This window comes from Crocodylus porosus, unplaced genomic scaffold, assembly GCF_001723895.1.
Source record: "Crocodylus porosus isolate Cpor-Errol unplaced genomic scaffold, CroPor_comp1, whole genome shotgun sequence".
In the NCBI taxonomy this organism is placed as follows: Eukaryota; Metazoa; Chordata; order Crocodylia; family Crocodylidae; genus Crocodylus; species Crocodylus porosus.
The window spans coordinates 18497458-18517229 of NW_017728917.1; the positions used below are offsets into that span (position 1 = coordinate 18497458).

Genomic DNA, 19772 nt, shown 5'->3' on the forward strand with positions numbered 1-19772 from the left:
AGGAGCTTCAGCTTCTGTGTTTCTGCAGCTGTTTTGAAATATGGGAACAGTGGAAAAAGAATGCAGGATAAGTGGAGGATGCTTCTTGCCCCAGGGCAGAGGCAGCAGTTACTCACACTTCCTGTCCTGTGTAAGCCCCAATGCACCACATTATGCTACTCCATCTTCTTGCTCTTTTCATATCCTTCTCCATCTGCAGCATCTCTCCCGCCCTCCTGTGAGAGTTGAATTCACAATCAGTGGTTTACAAGATCAGTACTCTAACCCCCGAGCCATGAAGTCAGATGATTATCTGACAGAGGGGATACCATGATCAGCTGCCATCCGGTTACAACCCCAAATCAGTGCTTGACAGTGGCGGGGCTCAGCCTGCCTGTCCTTTCTGTATGAGCCTCTGCATGCAGAAGCGGGAAGGAAAAAGGATGGGAGATTTAGCAGCCATGGTATAACTCAGGTGGGGCCCTGTTACTACAGCACTTACAGCTGTTCCAGCTCACTTTAGCTTGAGGAAATCTTACTTCATCGCCTTGTCAAAGCACGTGTTAGCACTGGTGACTTGGTGATCTGGAAGCTTCCTATCTTCAGGCCCAGGTAACCTAACTTCATCTTCGGCCTCTTCTACAGCTCCTTCAGTCCTTGCCCTCCGCTGGGACTGACTACCAGTTCCTGAAGTCATGGTGGGATTTTTCCAGAGATGCTCACTAATCTGCTAGGTGTTGAACTGAGCTCACACCAGTCACCAGACAACTCCTAGCTGGTGACAGCAGATCTCAGCTGGATTCTGACCAGTTGCCCAGGATGATGGGAGATACCGAATTCCTAGTCTCACTTAGGGATAGAACAACCAAACACTCTCCAGCTATTTCAAAGCTGGCTGCCCAACCAGAGCCACGTAAACGCCTGGTTTCCTCCCAGTGCAGAGCACCAACAGCTCCATGGGGCCTTCTTGGGTCATTTCTGAAAGTCAAGCCCAGGGGGCTTAGGTTTAGCACCAAGTGTATATAGATGTATGTCTCCTTGGGAAATGCCACCTACACACTTTCACAGAGACCTTCCAACCCACCAGTGCTTGGAGATATGGAGCCACCTCCTGGTAAGACCGGCACACTACCACATTTTGCTCATCAGGCAGCCTGTCTTTACACCTGCTCAGGGGTGGGGGGCACTTTAATTAAAGCAGCTCTGAGAACAGCTCTAATTAAAGCACCTGAAGCATCACATGTCCCCAGGGGCTGGTTCTGGGGACAGTTTTGTTTAATATCTTCATCAATGACCTGGACGATGGCACAGAGTGCAGCCTCAGCAAGTCTGTAGATAACACAAAGCTGGGGGGAGCAGTAGGTAGGATGGAGGGTAAGGCCAGGATTCAGAGTGACCTAGACAAATTGGAGGATTGGGCCAAAATGACTCTTATGAGGTTTAACAAGGACAAGTGCAAAGTCCTGAGCTTGGGACAGAACAATCCAATGCACTGGTACAAGCTGGGGGCTTACTGGCTGGACAGCAGCTCTATAGAAAAGGACCTGGGGGTTACAGTGGACAATGAGCTGAATATGAGCCAGCAGTGTACCCTTGTTGCCAAGAAGGCTAACGGCATCCTGGGCTGCATTAGTAGGGGTATTGCCAGCAGGTGAAGGGGAAGTGATTATTCCCCTCTATTCAGCACTGGTGAGGCCACGTCTGGAGCACTGTGTCCAGTTTTGGGCCTCATACTACAGAAAGGATGTGGACAAATTGGAAAGTCCAGTGGAGGGCAACAAAAATGGTTTGGGGGCTGGGGTACGTGACTTCTGAGGAGAGGCTGAGGGAACTGGGCTTATTTAGTCTACAGAAGAGAAGACTGAGAGGGGATTTGATAGCAGCCTTCAACTACCTGAAGTGGGGGGGGGTTCAAAGGAGGATGGAGCTCGACTATTCTTAGTGGTGGCAGATGACAGAACAAGCAGCAATGGTCTCAAGTTGCAGCAAGAGAAGTTTAGGTTAGCTATTAGTAAGAATTTTCTCACTAGGAGGGTAGTAAAACACTGGAACAGAGAGGTTGTGGAATTGCCATCCTTGGAGGTTTTTAAGACCTGGCTAGACAAAGCTTTGGCTGGGGTGATCTAGTTAATGGTCCTGCTTTGAGCAGGGGGTTGGACTAGATGACCTCCTGAGGTCCCTTCTAACCCTAATTTTCTATGATTCTATGTAGTCAGCATCCCCATACTTCAAAATGGCAGTGGGGGCGCTTTAACTAAAGCTCATTCAACAAGCTTTAGTTAAAGTGCCCCCACCATCATTTTGAAACATGGGGACGCTGAACACATTTGATGTGGAGGCTGCTGAAGCATGCTAATTAGCATGCTCCAGTGGACTCCATTTACTGAGTCTGCTCTGACACATGCTAATTAGCACACATCACAGCAAATGTCCGGCATGTGCATAAGTGTCTGCAATGCCCAAGTTTTGGGTCCAGATTTGTCTCACTCCTATAGAAACTCCATGTTTCCTTCCCACATAATTGCCAGAAATCCCTTATCATGGAACTGGGTCCCTAAGCAAACTTCCTTTCAGTTGTATGATTGTCAGTTGCCTCTTCAGTCACTTCTGTTCCCAGTTTTGGGTTTAAAGTTGCACATTGGCAAGGTGCTGTGCCCCTGACTGGGACATGATTCAGAGACGTCTAACACCAGGTGTCATGCGAGAGCTAATGGCAATATTTACCACCTGTGTCTTGGCCACTAAGAACATAAGAGCTGCCATTTACTGGGCCAGACCATAGGTCCATTTTGCCCAGTCTCCCATGTCCCAAGTGGCAAGACATGCTTGGGGAGGACAAGGGTCCCCAGTGGACAAGTCTGTACTCCACTTTGATCCTGTGAGCCAGTGGGGACCTCAGCTGGCAGCTCCTCCATGAAGCCAACGAGTGTCTATCTGGTGCAATTCACAGATGCCCCTGACACCTGCCCCTTCTGTGAGCAGAGCAAGACCCTGGTGCACCCCTACCTGGAGTGCACTGGGCTGAAGCCCCTTCATTGCCTCCTCCAGAACCTCCTGCTGAGGCTCTGGATGCACTTCTCCCCACACCTGTTTATTTATGCACTCCCCACCAAGTCCTGGGACCTCCTAGTCAAGCTCTTCCTGGCCCTGGCTAAGTTAATGACATATCTCACCAGGAAGAAAAGGCTGGTAGGGAGGACCCCCAGGGACCATGGGGCCATTTTCCTGTACCTGGTCTAATCCCATCTCTGGGCAGAGTACCACTGGGAGTGTTCACTGGCTCCCTGGACTTGTTTGAAGGCCAGTGGGCACTGGCTGGTGTGCTCTGCTCAGCATCCCCCCTTGGTGCACTCATTTTAAACCTCTGACCTCTCTCCCATCCCTGTTATTTCTTTAGCTGTCCCCAGAAATCAGTTGTCTACCTAGTGGACTCGCTTTTTAAGGGGGGGCTTATAGTGTTTCCTAGTGGGCATTGGCCCCTGTTTCTTAGGCAACAAATAGGCCTGCGTCACACAGGGGCAGAGAACAGATGCTGAAGGGGAGAGTGAACTGGAGATGACCAAGGTTTTCTTCCACTGTTCCTCTCTTACTTGCAGCCTCCAGCATTTAAGGTCCAGGACGTTCTCATCCAGAGGCTGAGGTCTCATGCTTAATAGCTACTGCTGCCCCTTTCCTTCAAGAATGTGTCCAATCCCTTTTTGAATCTGGCTAGACCAGGGGTGGGCAATTATTTCAGCTGGAGGGCCGCATAGTGACTTTCGGTGTGCCCTTGAGGGCGCAAGGGTAGCCCCTCCCCTTGATAGGTGCCCTGCCACCTAATTGCCATCGTGGGATTGGAAGTCCCACTCCTAACCCCTGATTTTTGTCACCGGAAGTCCCACTCCTTGCCCCCCAGAAATACTCCTTTTGGGAGGTGGCGGGTACCATATTAGAACCAGAAAAAAATCATATACTAAAAATCAAACATCTACTATAACAGGGTTACCATACATCTGGGTTTCCTGGACATGTCCTCCTTTTGGATCCTCCCATCTCTGTCTGGATGGTTTTTTAAAACATCAAAAAATTATCCGAGATTTTACTCTACTCAGCATCAATGTTTTTCCTGGCACTTCCCATCTTGTCCTAGCAAAGAGCTGCTTGGGGCTGGCAGGAGCAGGGGGAGGGAAATTGAAGACAGAGGCATCATGTGGTGGTAGGACCAGGTCTGGCAGCTGCATGCAGGTAAGTCTGTGGGGGCAGGGGTTGGAGGGCCAGGGCTTGGGGACTCTGTGTGTGTGTGTGTGTGTGTGTGTGTGTGTGTGTGTGTGTGTCAGGGGTGTGTGGAGGGGATGGGTGTGAGGGGGGTGCCTGCTGGCACTGGGGGAAGCACACTCTCTGGGCACTGGGGCTGTGGCAGGGCAGGGAGAACATCTGCCCCTCCAGTAGGGGAAGGGGGTCCTTTGGAGACAGCAGGGAGCTGTATGGCCAGGCTGGTAGCACTGGGACTGGTGTGTGCTTGCAGGGGTGGGACAGCTGGGAGATGCTGAGGAGCTGGGGGGCCATAGGGCTGCAGGTCAGGAGTGAGGGGCACTGGCAGGGCTAGGGGGTGCGTGGCTTGGGAGTGAGGGGTGGAGCAGGGCACAGGCGTTGTCACTGCCTGCCCTGAACAATCGTATTACCTGCCCTCGCTCCCCGACAGGTGTCCTCTTTTTTGAAACTGGAAATATGAAAACCCTAAATATAACATATTTTAATTTTATTTAAAAAAAGATTTTTCTCCTCATGAATGGGTGTTTGCATCGTGTATAGAGAGGTGACTGCATAATGGCTCCAAATATAGTCTTACTCTTGTATACTCTGTGTGGGAGAGGTGTGGTTGGGGGAGTGGGTATGGGGGGAGGTGGGGTTTAGAGGGGTGATCTGGAAGCTTCCTATCTTCAGGACCAGGCAACCTAACTTCATCTTCAGCCTCCTCTACAGCACCTTCAGTCCCCAGACAACTCCTAGCTGTTGACAGCCTGGCCCAGGTGTGCATGCTTCCAGCTTCAGTGCCAGGAGCCACAGATGCTGGCACAGACCCAGCCTGGCTGGCCCGATGGCACACTGCTCCTGAAAGGAGAGCTGGGAGCTACACATGGAAGCACAGAGCCCACCCAGCCGATGGCGCGAGGACTAAGAGCTGTGGGGAGTTTGTGGGGGAGTCCCATGCCATTGGGCTGGGCAGGCTCTGTGCTTCCACATGCAGCTCCCTACTGGAGTCCTGGAAGCCCCATGTGGAGGCACAAAACTGGCCAAAGACCATCCAATGGTGCATAGTTCCCACCTGCAGCGCTGGGAACCCCGTGTGCTGGCACAGAGCCAGCCTGGTCTGGCTTGAAGGCCCCTACCAGCGGACCGGCTCAGTGCCAGGGGCTCTGCCTACTGTGGGCCATGGGTGCCTGGAGGGCCTGCTGCCCGCTGCTGTCACCATCGGCGGAAGCTGCGCACCATGATGGGGAGGGGGGAAGGCATGTGGGGGGGACCCATACCCCACCCCCTTCCTACTCAACTGCTGCCCAGTCACACGTGATCAAGCTCAGTGCCTCCATATGGGGCTCCCAGCTGGAGTGCTGGGATTCCCAGGAGGTGGAGGCACAGAACCCACTTCTGAAAGCTCGCATCTCCCTCTGCCTTTCAGAGGGGCAGCTGCGGGCCAGTAATAATTGTTTTTTGGAGGGGCCCCGCAAGCCAGATAGAGTGGCCTGTTGGGCTGAATCCAGCCTGTGGGCAAAATACAGCCCACTAAACTGTCAACTTCCACAGCATCTGGTGGCAATGAGGTCCAAACTTAAATTACATGTGGGGTAAAAAACAACTTCCTTGTGTTAGCATTAAATTTACTACCAGTTAGTTTTATATTATGACCCTAGTTCTTATATTAAGAGAGAGAGTAAACAGTACATGCCTATTCACTTTCTCTTCACCATTCAGCATTTTGTAAACCCATCTCATGTCTCCCTTGGCAGTGCGGAGCCGCAGGTCAGCCCAAGTGTGGGCTCTGGGTGGCTGCAGCAAGAAGGGTCCAGCAACGGCATGCTGCCACCGCTGCTGCTACTGCCGCTGCACAGTGCAGGCAGGCAAGTCCAGAGCAGGAGCAGGGTGGGCCAGGGTCGGGGCTGTGGCTGTGCATGCCGGTCCCCACTGGTACCATGGGGCTGGGGCCAGTGGTGGCAGCAGCCAGAAGGAGCCACTGCTGCCTGGGCTGCCTAGAAAGGCTGGAGCCGCCCCAGTCCTACTGCATGCCCAGAGGACGCCACAGACTGATGGCACCTGGGCCGGTCAGGACTGAGGGACCCACCATGCTCTGGACAAAGTCCCTCTGGTGGCTGCAATTCCTGAGCAGAAGGTGCCCCGGGGCAACCAGGCCGCGTAGGATGCGAAGCCCTGAGGGAGCAGGGTGGGCGGCAGGAGGGATAAACGGGGCATGAGCAACAAGGTGCAATCAGACCCAGAGCGGGTGCACTGGTGCGGGTGCACCGCCCCCCATTTCAGACTGTTTCCAGCCCAGGAGCCTCTGGGGACTTTTTTAATCATCCCCAAAACACAAAAGAAACCGCGTCGCACACAGTCTGCCCTACTGCTGCTGTCACTGTCCCCGAGACGGGAGGGAGCGCGGCCCCCTCCCGGGATGAGGGCGGGGCAGAGCGCAGCTGAGCTCCCCGCGCAGGCGCGACAGGGGGGCGGTGTTCATGCATATGCATCGGGGCTCGTTAATTATGCATGAGGTTTCGCGCGCTTTTGCTGCCCACGTGGTGCTCGTTTCCCGCGGAATCCGGCTAGGCAAGGAGGTGCCGGGCAGCGACGGGGATGGCGGTGAGCGGCGGCCGGGGCCTGCCCTGCCCTGCCCTGGGGGTGGGGGCTCAAAGCGGGGCTGGTACTGGGAGCGGATCGGGGTCGGGCTCGGGCTGGGGCTTCTGTGCTTTGGGCCTTGCGGTGAGATCCGGACCGGGGTCACGGTGCACAGCGGGCAGCGCTGGGGCGTGCCCCCTCCCCGCCGCAGCCGCCCGGGCCCTGCGTGGGGCAGAGACGGCCCATAAGGGCCTTGGACTTTGCCTCTCCGGGGCTTTGCATGGGGGGGCCCCATGGGGAAATAGGGATGCCCCCCCATCTGGGTGCCCTGGCTCTGTGAGGCGGGTGACACGTGAGCACACGCGTGTGCACACCCACACACTGGTCTGCCCGCAGGGGTGAGTGTGCTGCTGCCCCCTCCTCGCTCCCCTCCCCTGCGGGGCTGCTGGGGGTGCCGGGCCGGTCCTCCGCCGGCCTCTGACCCGACTCTGTCTGTCCCCTGCAGGATTCGTCCGAGTCGCAGAACGTGGCCACCAGCCCGGCCCGCAGCTTGCGCCGCGGCGATGCCTTCACGTCCAGCCCCGGCCGGGACCTGCCGCCCTTCGAGGACGAGTCTGAAGGGCTCCTGGGGACCGAGGGGGGCCCCGAAGAGGAGGACGACGGGGAAGAGCTCATTGGGGATGGGATGGAAAGGTAGGGAGAGCCCAGGGGCAGCCCTCCTCGCTGATGGCTGCTGTGTGTGAGCAGGGCCTTGGCAGGGCAGGTTATTGCTTCTGCCTCTTGTCTCTAAGACATAGTCGGCTCCCCCCCATGGGCCACTGCACGGGTAGTGCCTCTTTGTCCTCCGCCTGGTCCTGCTCTAAGCATCCTTCAGTACCCCCAGCCGTGTTTCTAAAGTACCTGTCATGGGATGTTGGAAACGTGCTTTGTTTGCTGCACCGATGCCTAGGATGGGCATAGCAGAGGGGCCACAAGACCGTGGTGATGGATATAAGTCTTGTGCCACTGTCGGGGATACCGGGGGGGTTACCTGTGAGGTGGGTGGGTGAAGTTGTATGGATAAACCTTCAGGTCACTTCCTAGGACTGCATGTGGCTCAGCTCAGGGTTATTTCCTTGCTTGTGTGAGCATAAAGTTCAGCTTTTGTTCTGGAAAAACAATCCCTTGGCTACTAGGTTAGAAAAACAAACACAGCCAGGTCCAGCAGCCAACACCTGCATACACTATTCATGCAAGCTTTGTGTGTCTGCTTTCGTGACACGGAGCATCTCTTTGTGTAGAATGAGGTTCTGTTCACCAAGAGTTTTTCTGTCTGGCCTGAAAAGTCTCCCTGACACCAACTCTGTTTCCCATAATGTGATGGGGGAAACTCTTCCGTGTGGCTGAGTGCATCACTGGTTAAATGAGATCTCTGTGTGCCTAGGGACTACCGTGCCATTCCAGAGCTGGATGTCTATGAAGCTGAGGGCCTGGCTTTGGACGATGAGGACGTGGAGGAGCTGACAGCCAGCCAGCGGGAGGCGGCCGAGCGGGCAATGAGGCAGAGGGACCATGACTTGGACCGTGGCCTGGGCCGCATGAGGAGGGGACTGCTTTATGGTAACTCCCATATGTGCTTTTATATCACTGACTGCTTTAGCCTACCTCTCCAGGAGGATCTGATCCTTTACCCAATGGCCTGGTTGCTGTGATGGCTGTAGACCACCTATGGCTTGCAGAGTGTCTGGGTTTCAAGGGAGCAGTGGGCTCACCTGAACTTCACTAAGATTGTCTCTGAAGCTGGGTATGTTGGGTGCTCCCGCACTAACAGCACTCTCCTGACTCGTGCAGGTCTGTGGTTGGAGCAGAGCTCAAAAGCTGTGGTTTCCAGGCCATGTCAGGACAGGGGCTTGGACCCAGTAAGTACTGGGCAAACTGCTGTGGGTCAGTAGTGTAATTATGGTGGGGGTGAGCATGGCATCTGCCAGAGACACCATAGTTTCATAGTTGGTAGGGTCAGAAGGGACCTAAGTAGATCATCCAGTCCGACCCCCTGCCATGGGCAGGAAAGGATGCTGGGGTCAAGTGACCCCTGCTAGGTGGCTATCTAGCCTCCTTTTGAAGAAGAAACTTCCTTTGGAAGTTGGTTCTAGCTCCTAGCCACCCTGACAGTGAAGTAGCACTTCCTGATATGTAGTCTGAATCTACTCTCAGTCAACTTATGGCCGTTGTTCATTGTTACCTTTGGCAGTGCTCAGGGGAACAGGGACTTTCCCACTGCCTGCTGGCCCCCCTTGACCAGTTTATAGGCGGCCCCCAGATCTCCTCTCAGCCTTCTTTTGTGGCGGCTGAACAAGTTCAGGTCCCATAGCCTCCCCTCATAGGGCCTGCCCTGCTGACCCTTGATCAGGCGAGTGGCCTCCTCTGGACCCTCTCGATGTTGGCCACATCCCTCCTGAAGTGCGGCCCCCAGAACTGGACGCAGTGGTCAGGCCACAGTTGGAGTAATGTCACACAGAGGGGGAGGATCACCTCCTTGTACCTGCTCTTGATGCATCTGTGGATGCATGATAAGGTATGGTTAGCCTTCCTGACTGCATCCTCATGTTGGTGGCCCATGTTCATCCTGAAATCAATAGTGACACCAAGATCATTTTCTGCCTTTGCACTGATGAGAAGGGAGTTCCCCAGCCTGTAGGTATGGTGCTAGTTCTTCTTCCCCAGGTGCAGCACCTTGCACTTGTCTGTATTGAACTCCATCCTATTCTCATCCGCCCACCTCTGTAACCTGTCCAGATCTAGTCGTAGCCTGTCCCTCTTCTACCCCCACATCTTAGTGTCATCTGCAAACTTGAACAAGGTGCTTTTCACTCCCTTGTCCAAATTGCCGATGGAAGATATTGAACAGTGCGGGTCCCAGGACTGAGCCCTGGGGAACCCCACTACTCACATCTCACCAGGTAAAAAATGACCCGTCCACCACCACTCTCTGGGTGTGGCCCTCCAGCCAGTTTGTGACCCATATGACTGTGTGGGCATTGACACCACAGTTGTCTAATTTTAGTGCCTGCACCAAATTGGAGTAGACACTGAAATGACAGCTCCCCAACCCCATGCAGCTGCAGTATCTGTCTGTGTGACAGGAGCATCACCCAGGCAGGGAGCAGGCCTCACTATATTAGCAGCTCCTTTGTGAGGAGCCAGCAGCTCCAGGCAGATAGCAGCAGCAGCAGCACTTGGAAGAGATTAGTTGCCTTCATCTCAAGGGTTCACGAGTCTGAAGTCAACTCGCTTCTTTCCTGAATTACAGCTGCTGTGCAGCTATTTGGGAGTTCTCAGGCCCATAGTCTCCACTAGCTCTTGGAGCTTTTGAAAATATTTGCTGTGTTTAATGTATTGCAGGAAGCCAAGAGATTGCCCTTTGCACTAACCACTACACCCCCTGCTTTTCTCCAAACAGCTTTTTGTGGTTGTGTATTCAGATCAACAATAAGCAATGGTATAAACATGATAGGCAGTTTTCAAATGTAAGTACCTAAGAAAAGGGACTGGTCTCTGCATTTCAACCTTGGGTTTCCATTTCCTGTGTCCTAGGGTTTCCATTTTCTGTGTCCTAGGTGTTCATGTGTAGCCAGATGAACAATTAGATAACCTAACTGGGGTCTCACTGTATTTTGTAGCTGCCCACCCTCCCTCATAATCCTATAGTTAAGCCCAAGTAACACAGCTTTTCTTTTAATTCAGAGTATTTTTCAAGTTTTTTGGGGGGGAAAAACATGCTAACAAAACAGTTGTATGGAAGGAATGTGACTGCAGCTCAACCTGTAAAGCAAGTGGTGGGTGGGGGAACAGATAAGAAGTAAAAGAAACCATTGCCATTTTGTCCCCATCAAATACAGACCTAAAAGGGCCACCAAAAAAATCTGGAGCTGCTTATTGTAAAAACAAAACTTTTGCAAAGAGGAAATGTGGAAACAATCCTCTGTTTCTGCTTGGTTTTCCAAAGAGTGCCCCAGTACCTTAGTTAAGTCAGCTGACTCACCTTCTGCAACCAAGGTAGGAGAAAAGAATGCTGAATTCTGTATTGGAGCTGCCGTCAGCCCAAAAATTGAGGAAACGAGTAATTGTGAATCTGGTCTTGTTTGGAAAAAGTCTTTGTTTTCCTGAGTGACAGAGAAGAAAGAAAAGTACATTTGTAACAAGTCCTAAAACTGCTGATGTACTTACCCTGAGGAGGAGGTATTATATGCTCACAACCCTGGTTTGTGGCTTTTGAACATTACTGATCAATTCAGGAACTAGATAGCTGAAAAAGGTCCAGATCAACAGTAGGATTTGGATTTCTCGCTGTCCATGTCGGGTGATGAAAGGCAGTTCACTCGTGACTGGTTTACAAAAACACTGTGCAACAGAGAGAGAATTGAAAGAAAATGGCTTATGTGTGTAACTGTGAGAAAAGCAGCGTTCTGTTTTCCTTGCATGCTTGTGTGGGCAAGGCCCCAGTTTACACCAATTATTTCTGATCCATACAATGGATTTTCTGATTGGAAACATTTGGACCCATGCATTCCTGAGCACGAAAGCTTGCCTGAACATTGAGTGTTATCTCAAGTGGAAAATGCCTTGCAAAGAAAGCCCTTAGTGGTGATGATAACCTGCAAAGAGCCATCATGGTGGAAAGAGAAAAATGATGCTTGATCCTAAAAGCGATTGTTGATGCATGCTCTTTTTGTGTCAAAAATAATTTTGCTCTTCAAGGGCACAATAAGATTATTGGACAGCCAGGTGTTGGGATCTTTCTGAACTTACTAGCTACTCTCAACTGGATCTTTCCCATCGTACCCAAAACCAAATCCATGATTTGGGAACTGTGACTTACTACTTCCTTCTGGTGCAAAACAAATTAACTGATGTCTTAGGGTCCACAGTTTGGAAAGAAATTCTATCTCTGATACAAGAGGCAAAATGTATTTTTTCATTTTACTTTGACTGCATACTGCATGTGTCCCAAAAGGAGCAAATGATCAGATACATGAGAGTTGGTGGCAACAGGTGCAGTATTGAAGAAAGCTTTTCCAATTTCATTTAAATGAACAAGAAAGCTGGAAGTGGATTAGCCCAGATCATAGAAAATAAACTCCAATGTGATGGTTTGGACATAAAAAAAAAAAATCCACGGCCAGGGCTGTGACAATGGGGCAAATGTGGCAGGAAAGCATAATGGTACGAGGGCCAGAACATTGCAGTTAAATGCTTTTGTTAGGTTTGTCCCATGAACTGCTCGCTCACTCAATATAGCTGGTAAAAATGCAGCTGACATCAATGGAGAAGTAATCACATTTTTGGTACAATTCAGTGCCTATTCACTTTTTTTTTTTTTTCCCCCACTCAAAATTTTTTTTTTTTTTGGTGAAGTCTTCTGAACATTGGGAAAGACTGTCTTCAAAACATACTGAAAGATCACTTTGACATGTTGGGCTACAAGTGCCCATGCTGTGGGAACATTTTGCACTTGGCTGCCAAAAGTAATAGAGGCTTTGCAGAAAGCAGGTGAAAGTAGGGCTGATGCAAATGTTGTGTTTTGATAGCCAATTGACTTATTCTTCAAATTATTCTTCAAATTAATTTAAATGTATTTGCCTACTAATTATTTGGGACAAACTTTTGAATTCTATTAATCTTATTAATAAACACTACCGGCAACAAATCTAACAGTGGACAAGGCCTCAAAGCTAATAGATGGTCTGCATGACAGAGTGCAGCAAAGCACTTGCAGTTCTGGATTAGAATCTGTGGTGGGGGAGGCCAGAAGTCTTGTGGAGACTATGGATGTTGAATCTTTGTTTTGCCACAAAAGGAAAACGTGGACAAAGCAGTTGGACCTGGGTGAATTCATGGATGAATCTTGCCATCTGACTTCTGAAAGATCATTCACAGTTCTTGTGAATAATGTACTTGCTTCACTCGCATCAGACTTTGAATGGTGCTATGTGATGCTATCTGAAATGTCATCCAGTTTTGACTTGGAGGGTCCCTGTCAGAAATGCCTGAGAGCTGAAAAAATGTACTACTGATTTGGCAACAAAAAAGTATTCAGAGGATTTAAATGCATTAGATTTTTCTTTGGAAATTGAAAGCTTCGAGTTTCCAATGAAAGCTATTGTTCCTCCTATACTTCATGATGGTCCTCACCTTGATATCTTGAATTTCCTGTACAGTTTATGCTTGACTGAATCGTACCCTAATATCATAATATTGTACCCTTGAGATTTTTTTTTAACCTTGGCAGTAACAGCAATTTCTTGTGAGAGCAAGCTGGTGAAAACATTTGCGTTCTACAATTTGGCAAGAATGTCTTTCTAATTGGCCATCTTGTCAGTTGAAGATGAACTTGCTTACTGTATCAGTTATGACGAGATCATTGACAAGTTCACCTCTGCCAAAGCTCAGAGTCTTAATATAATTTTTTTCCTTTTGTTCTTCTCACTGAACTTCTTGTCCTCAATCTCATCTGCTGTCAAATTCAGACAGTATCTTGGTTGCGTCTACCTTTTTGAAGGAATGGATTCCTTCATTATTCCTTGTACCTTTTTAATTTCTGAAAAGCCACTTGAACAGCAAGGCTGAAAGATATATAAGTAATGTAATGCATAAATCTTCTACAATTTTAAAAGTATATGAATGGTCTAATAATTTGACTGTGTGTCCCATTCTCCCCCTTCCCCCAATTACATTCCAGTTATTTTTTCATGTTTTGGTATAACTCAGATGTTCTTCAAATATTCATTGCACCTGATGATGCAAGCTGTAGCTACATCTCTGACTCAGTTTTTAAGGTGCAACTTTATCCTGCCTTCTGCCTACCTGACATGGCTGACTACCTCTCCCTGCTTAAATCCCCTTGTGGCTGTTGTCATTTTCTTTTTATTTAAAGGAGTATTTTGTGTGTTCCAGCATTAAGTACAAAATGAGGTCAAGCATAAGATGCATTTTTAATGTTCAAATGCTAGTAAGTGTTTCCTTGAGGAAATAATTACTGAGACATGAGTGAATTATTTTACTGATGGAAGGAAGAGGAAGGCACTCAAAAGCAGTGCCCTGGGCAGGGATGAAATTACTAGTTACAACTCTGCTCTGAGTGCCATCCTTATGGGGCGATTAGGTGGGCTATCCAGGCCCTTAGTGCAGGGTAGGGGAAGAGAAATTAAGCCCATATTTTGGCCCCTTCTTTCTCAGGACACTTCATGTGCATGTGTGCTGTTTTTGGAGGTCTGTATTTCTCTAATGGTCTCTGTAATCTTTCTAGGCTTTGTCCCTGTACCTTCCTGTTAATGCCCGCTATGTGTGAGCTGATTTAGGAAAGAGCACTGGTTTGGCATGGCCATTGGGTAGAGGTGAATTTGGTAGGACTGAATGCCTGGGATTCTTGACGCTGCATGGTTTGAGAGGCGCCAGCATGAACTTCCCCAGCTCTGACTCCTCTTTAAACCTCCAGATAGTGATGATGAAGATGAGGATCGTCCGTCACGGAGGAGGCGGCTGGCTGAACGGGCTGCAGATGGGATGGAGGAGGAGGAGGATGAAGACATGATTGAAAGCATTGAGAATCTGGAAGACATGAAAGGGCACTCAGTAAGGGAGTGGGTATCAATGGCAGCTCCCCGCCTTGAGATCTACCATCGCTTCAAGAATTTCCTGAAGACCCATGTGGATGACCACGGACACAATGTCTTCAAGGAGAGGATCAGTGACATGTGCAAAGGTATGGCTGGGTGGGGATAGATGGTGGTAATGGCTGAGCACACTAGTTCTTGCAGTACTTGCTTGCAGTAGAAGCAGTGCCAGGATGTTTGGGTGATGCCAGCTTCCTCCTCCTTATTAGCTGATGTACTTCATAGACATCTGCTCATATTTCTCTCATGTTAACTCAAAAACTCAGCACTTCTTTTTGATAGAGATGTCGGGCATTGCATTATCGAGCCTTCAAACATTCATTCCTCTGACTCCCTTTTAACTAAGATCATGTTCTGCTTGTGTCCATTTCTGCTGGGATCCATACAGTCACATTCTGCCACTAGAATTTTTCTGATTGTAGTCTGGAAGTTTACAGTACTGGGGGGAAAAGGTTTTTGCATTGGTTTCCAGCTACCAAAACCACATCAGCCAATTGGGGAACAGAAATGGCACTATGTGACTGGTCTCCTGAGTCTTGGCTCAACATTTTAGACTTAAACTTCACTTAAGGAGACATAGAAGAAACAGAATTAAAATATCCTCTTGGCTAATCTTTAATTGGCCAATAGGAAAAAATAAAACCTGTTAAACTTAAGCACAATTCATCCAGATGCTGTCTTATTTCTTACTGGAATAGCCGTAGCACCTCAGAGCCGGGGTTGGGGTCTGGAATTGCATTGTGCTGTGCAAACAAAGAACAAAATTAGCCTGTGGCCCATGGAGCGGATACAACACCCAGATCTTTATGGCATCCAGTCAGCACAGTATCCTACAGCCACTGATCCATCCCTTTTGTTGTGGAGGCTCCTGGGTGGTTGGTCTCCATAGCAAGGCCACACCATCTTGGTAATGGTGCCCTGAGTTTCCATGTTCTTGTGAAGTTTCCCATTCTTCATCGGCTCAGCAGCCAGGAATCTGATATTGGTGGGGGGCTTTGCGATAACAGGCTCTGGAAGTTAAAATCCACCCTGGCTTTCTCTGCAGAGAACCGAGAGAGCTTGGTGGTAAACTATGAGGACCTGGCTGCCCGGGAGCATGTCCTGGCCTACTTCCTGCCTGAGGCCCCAGCAGAAATGCTGAAGATCTTTGATGAAGCAGCCAAAGAGGTGGTGCTGGCCATGTATCCCAAATACGACCGTATTGCGAAGGAGATCCATGTCCGCATTTCCCATCTGCCTCTGGTAGAGGAGCTGCGGTCCCTCAGGTAGGTAGTGGAGTTGATGTCTGCTGATCCTGTGATAGCCTTTGGGTTGTGTGTTGTTTGAGGTGGTCAGGCTTGGCAGAGTTATTCTGGATAAAGTTCTGTGTGAGGCTTGGTGAGAGTAGGGCCTTAGGTTTAGCTGGGAGAAGGATGCCCCTTGGTTGTGCTGGCCCCAGCAGGCTGAAATCTCATCTCATCACATCAGCAAAGAGACTGCTGTAGGCTCTCCTGTCTTCTCAAAGATCTACATGTAGCCAACACCTCCCCTTCTCCACCTAGGCAGCTGCACTTGAACCAGCTGATCCGAACCAGTGGGGTGGTGACGAGCTGCACAGGGGTCCTGCCACAGCTCAGCATGGTGAAGTACAACTGCAGCAAGTGCAGCTTCATCCTGGGGCCCTTCTTCCAATCTCAGAACCAGGAGGTGAAGCCTGGCTCCTGCCCCGAGTGTCAGTCTGTCGGCCCCTTTGAAATCAACATGGAAGAGGTAAGAGACCTGCGGGCTGCTAGCACTGTCGTGTAGGGCACTTCCAGCAGCTAGTCCTAACAAAGCTTGTGCCTGAGCCCTCCCCGCGTCTCTCCTTACCTGAGCAGTTGGACCCACACTGCAGTAAATAAGGAACTCTACTGCTGACAGGTCTGGTCCCTAGACTCCATGTCATCTGGGGTGCAGCTCTGAAACTGCCTAGGTTGGTGTCCTTTCTATAAGGGCTCAGGCTAAAACATGCTGTGACTTGTACCATGTTCACCCCTGTGGTGTGAGACCTTGTCAGGATGCTTGCAGAACTGTCAGTGCTGAGCTTCATTGCCCTTCCTCTCCCCTTCCAAAGCAAGGCTGATGCTGTCCTCCTCTTCCAGCCCAGGGGACTGAGGCACTGCATGATGGATCAAGCCTCTAAGCCCCAGTCTTACTCTGTTATGCGTCACTCCCCATCACAGTCCAGATGTCTTCAACCAAATGTGTGGAGGGCAAACCCAAAGTCCAGGTGGGCAAAGACTGAGCCTCTGTCTTGTGCAAACAGGCACTGGCATTAAAGGCAGTGGTGAGGGGCTACTTGACAAAAGTTTGCATCATTGCTAGGGCTGACTCCCTTTAGCAGTAGCACTGCTGCTAATAAACTCCCAGCTCCATGGCCCAGCCCTTCACCTGGAGTATGAGCTCCTTGCTCTAGCATTTCTCCTAGCTTCCACCAGCAAATGCCCTTTGACAAACCCCAGTGCAGGCTTTGTGGGTGTCAGACTTACCATGCAGCTCTTCATTGTCACTGCAGACAGTCTACCAGAACTACCAGCGCATCAAAATCCAGGAGAGCCCCGGGAAGGTGGCTGCTGGGAGGCTGCCCCGCTCCAAGGACTCCATTCTCCTTGCTGACTTGGTCGACAGCTGCAAGCCAGGGGATGAAATCGTAAGTCCCTTGCCTGGATCAAAGATGGGGGTGGGCAGGGAGTGGTTACATTTTTATTTTCAGCCCACCTCCCAGTGGTGCTCTCAAGCTCATTGTCTTGAGTGTGAAGGGATAAGACTTCTAGGTCATGTCCACCTGATTTTGAATTGCTTGGATGAATCTAATGCATCCTTCCTGTGCCATCCAGGAGCTCACCGGGATCTATCACAACAACTATGATGGCTCCTTGAACACTGCCAATGGGTTCCCAGTGTTTGCGACAGTGATCCTGGCAAATCACATCACCAAGAAGGATAACAAGCTGGCAATTGGGGAACTAACTGATGAGGATATGAAGACAATTGTGGGCCTGTCCAAGGACGAACAGATTGGGGAGAAAGTAAGTTGGTTTCATGCATCGCTTGTCCAACATCCAGCTATGTGCATGGGGTCCAGACCACAGAATACCCATGTTCCAGTGGGGTAGTTCTAGGCAGAGGGTCACCACTGACTGAAAACCTTTGTTGCTACAGTTCTCAGGCAGCTGTTGGTGAGAGGTGAGAAAGCAGACGGAGGAGGGGAAGTGGTTGGAGTGCTTCCTCTCCCCCTCTCCCTATTTGCTGTGTGTGCTGAACAGCCCTCTGTCCAGTATCACCTTCACCATTCCTCTTGAGTAGATGGTTTTCCTTCTTTGGGCAAGTCCTTCCCCCCACAATGTGGGCAAAGGAGGAAAACATGACTGGGCAAGGCAGAAAAATTGATTGGAAGAACCCCTAGACATTTCTAGAAACTAGACTGATGCTGGCTTATGGATGCATCTCTGAGGCAGTGGCCCCTTGGTGGTGGTGGTGGTGGTGGTGGGAAAACAGAGAGAAGATGTAGCCCAAATGGTCTGTGATACCCTGGCACCTCTGTGTGTTCCCTAAAGGGAGTCTCCTTTTTCCCTTTAAAACACTTCTCAGTCCCTCTTACCAGGGGGTTGTGATTTCAGGTGGAAAAGGAATAAGGCTAACTTCAGCTACTAAGGTAACAGCTCTACTTCTCAATGTACTAGGACCTGAGTTGGATGCATGAAAGAACAGATGCAAAACAAGGGTGTCTTGCACCTGCCTCATGCAGGAAGGCTGTGAAATGTGGTGGACTTTGGCTCTTTTGGTCACAGAACTATGTTATATTCAGTCTTGTTTCTCTAAGTCTGTTTCCACTGGGTGGAGCTGCTCCCTCGATAAAGCCAAAATTTGGGAATAAAACTTATTTCGTTCTTCCCTCCCTGCAAAATCTGGAGGTTGTGACATCAGTCACTACTATCCAACTTTGATCAGAATTTACCTGAATAGGCCTTGCTTGGGGATGCAGGAAACCCACTGGCTGCTGAAATTGGGTGTCCTCATCACCTCCCTCCCTGCATCTCACCTCACCTGTGCAGAGTTATCCCAGCCCACAGTCAGTGAATATTGATATATCCAGTTAAGCAGTTTGCAGACAGAATTAAGCTTTTTGAGGCAGAATGAGAGGTCACAGATGGACACAGACATATAGTGCAGCCAGCGAGGTAAAGGCAGGACTCTCCTGCATAGGGCTGCAGAATGCATCCTGCTCGGCTCAGCAGCACCGGGCTCTGGCAGGACCTCCCCAGCATTTTGGCTGTGTTCTTACATCTGTGCAGTTCTCCTCTGCCGGAACTATGGAAGTCAGCAGTGCAAGCAAGATCCCTGGTGCTACTGAGCCTTGCTGCTTCACACACCAAATGCTGCATATCTTGGATAAGGGCACTGACCACTGCTCTGCTCTCACTTTCAGATCTTTGCCAGCATTGCTCCATCTATCTATGGGCATGAAGACATCAAGAGAGGCCTGGCCTTGGCTCTCTTTGGTGGTGAGCCCAAAAACCCAGGTAGGTGGTAATTGGTGTTAGCTCAGAGTATGGCACAGATGAAAGTGCTAGTGTTCAGACTGGTCTCTGGTTGAATGAGATGTACTAGAAAATCAAATTGAGCCTACTGGGTGACAAGCTGGGAGTAATAGGTCTTGTGTTGAAACATCAAGTGTAAAAGTGATTTCTTTAGTGCTCTGACACGGGAGTAGAAGTACATTAGCTAAAAACAAGGTACCTGGCAAGAAGTTAGCTAAAAAAACAAGCTGTTCAGGACAACTGCTCCACAACAGTCTGGGTTTGGGGATATCCTGGGGGGGTCTGGCACCAGGGAATCCTGACCTACCTGTCTTCCTAGGGTAGGAAGAGCCTTACTCAGCTGAGATCAGATGTGTTGTATTTTGCATCTGTGCTTAAGAATAAGGTTCCATTGTGGAGGGGGCAGGGAGGAAGCTGCTTCAGTAGGAGCCAAGGTGCTTTGTCACCGTGATGTAATGGAGCTTGATCTCCTGCAGTTCATCACAAAACACCAGCAAATGTTAATCACTGCACCACTTAGCGAAATGGGATTTTTTTTTCCTCCCCTCACAGATGTGTAACAAGGGCCATTCTCACACTGATCTGTGCATGAGTTTTTGCTTGGAAAGTGGGGGATACTGAGCCACGTGCACTTGTACAGTTTGAGAGGGGAGACCTGAGGCTTCCTGGTTCTTCGAAAACTATAGGCCAGTTAGTCTCACCTTGATCCTAGGCAAGCTGTTCGAGAAAATTATGCTGGCACACATCCAGGAGGGGCCAGCAGGGGACTGCA

General features: G+C 50.0%; 1 protein-coding gene across 1 annotated transcript in view; it reads left to right on the plus strand.

The window, feature by feature from the left end:
- Nucleotides 1-6714: 6714 nt before the first annotated feature.
- Nucleotides 6715-19772, plus strand: part of MCM2 (minichromosome maintenance complex component 2) — a 21087-nt gene continuing 8029 nt past the window's right edge. The window contains exons 1-9 of the mRNA XM_019536833.1: nucleotides 6715-6813; nucleotides 7295-7482; nucleotides 8213-8388; nucleotides 14264-14530; nucleotides 15487-15706; nucleotides 15983-16190; nucleotides 16975-17109; nucleotides 17297-17488; nucleotides 18889-18982. Of these exons, the coding sequence (XP_019392378.1) occupies nucleotides 6808-6813; nucleotides 7295-7482; nucleotides 8213-8388; nucleotides 14264-14530; nucleotides 15487-15706; nucleotides 15983-16190; nucleotides 16975-17109; nucleotides 17297-17488; nucleotides 18889-18982 (1486 nt within the window). The 5' untranslated portion in view covers nucleotides 6715-6807. The remainder of the gene's footprint in view (nucleotides 6814-7294; nucleotides 7483-8212; nucleotides 8389-14263; nucleotides 14531-15486; nucleotides 15707-15982; nucleotides 16191-16974; nucleotides 17110-17296; nucleotides 17489-18888; nucleotides 18983-19772) is intronic.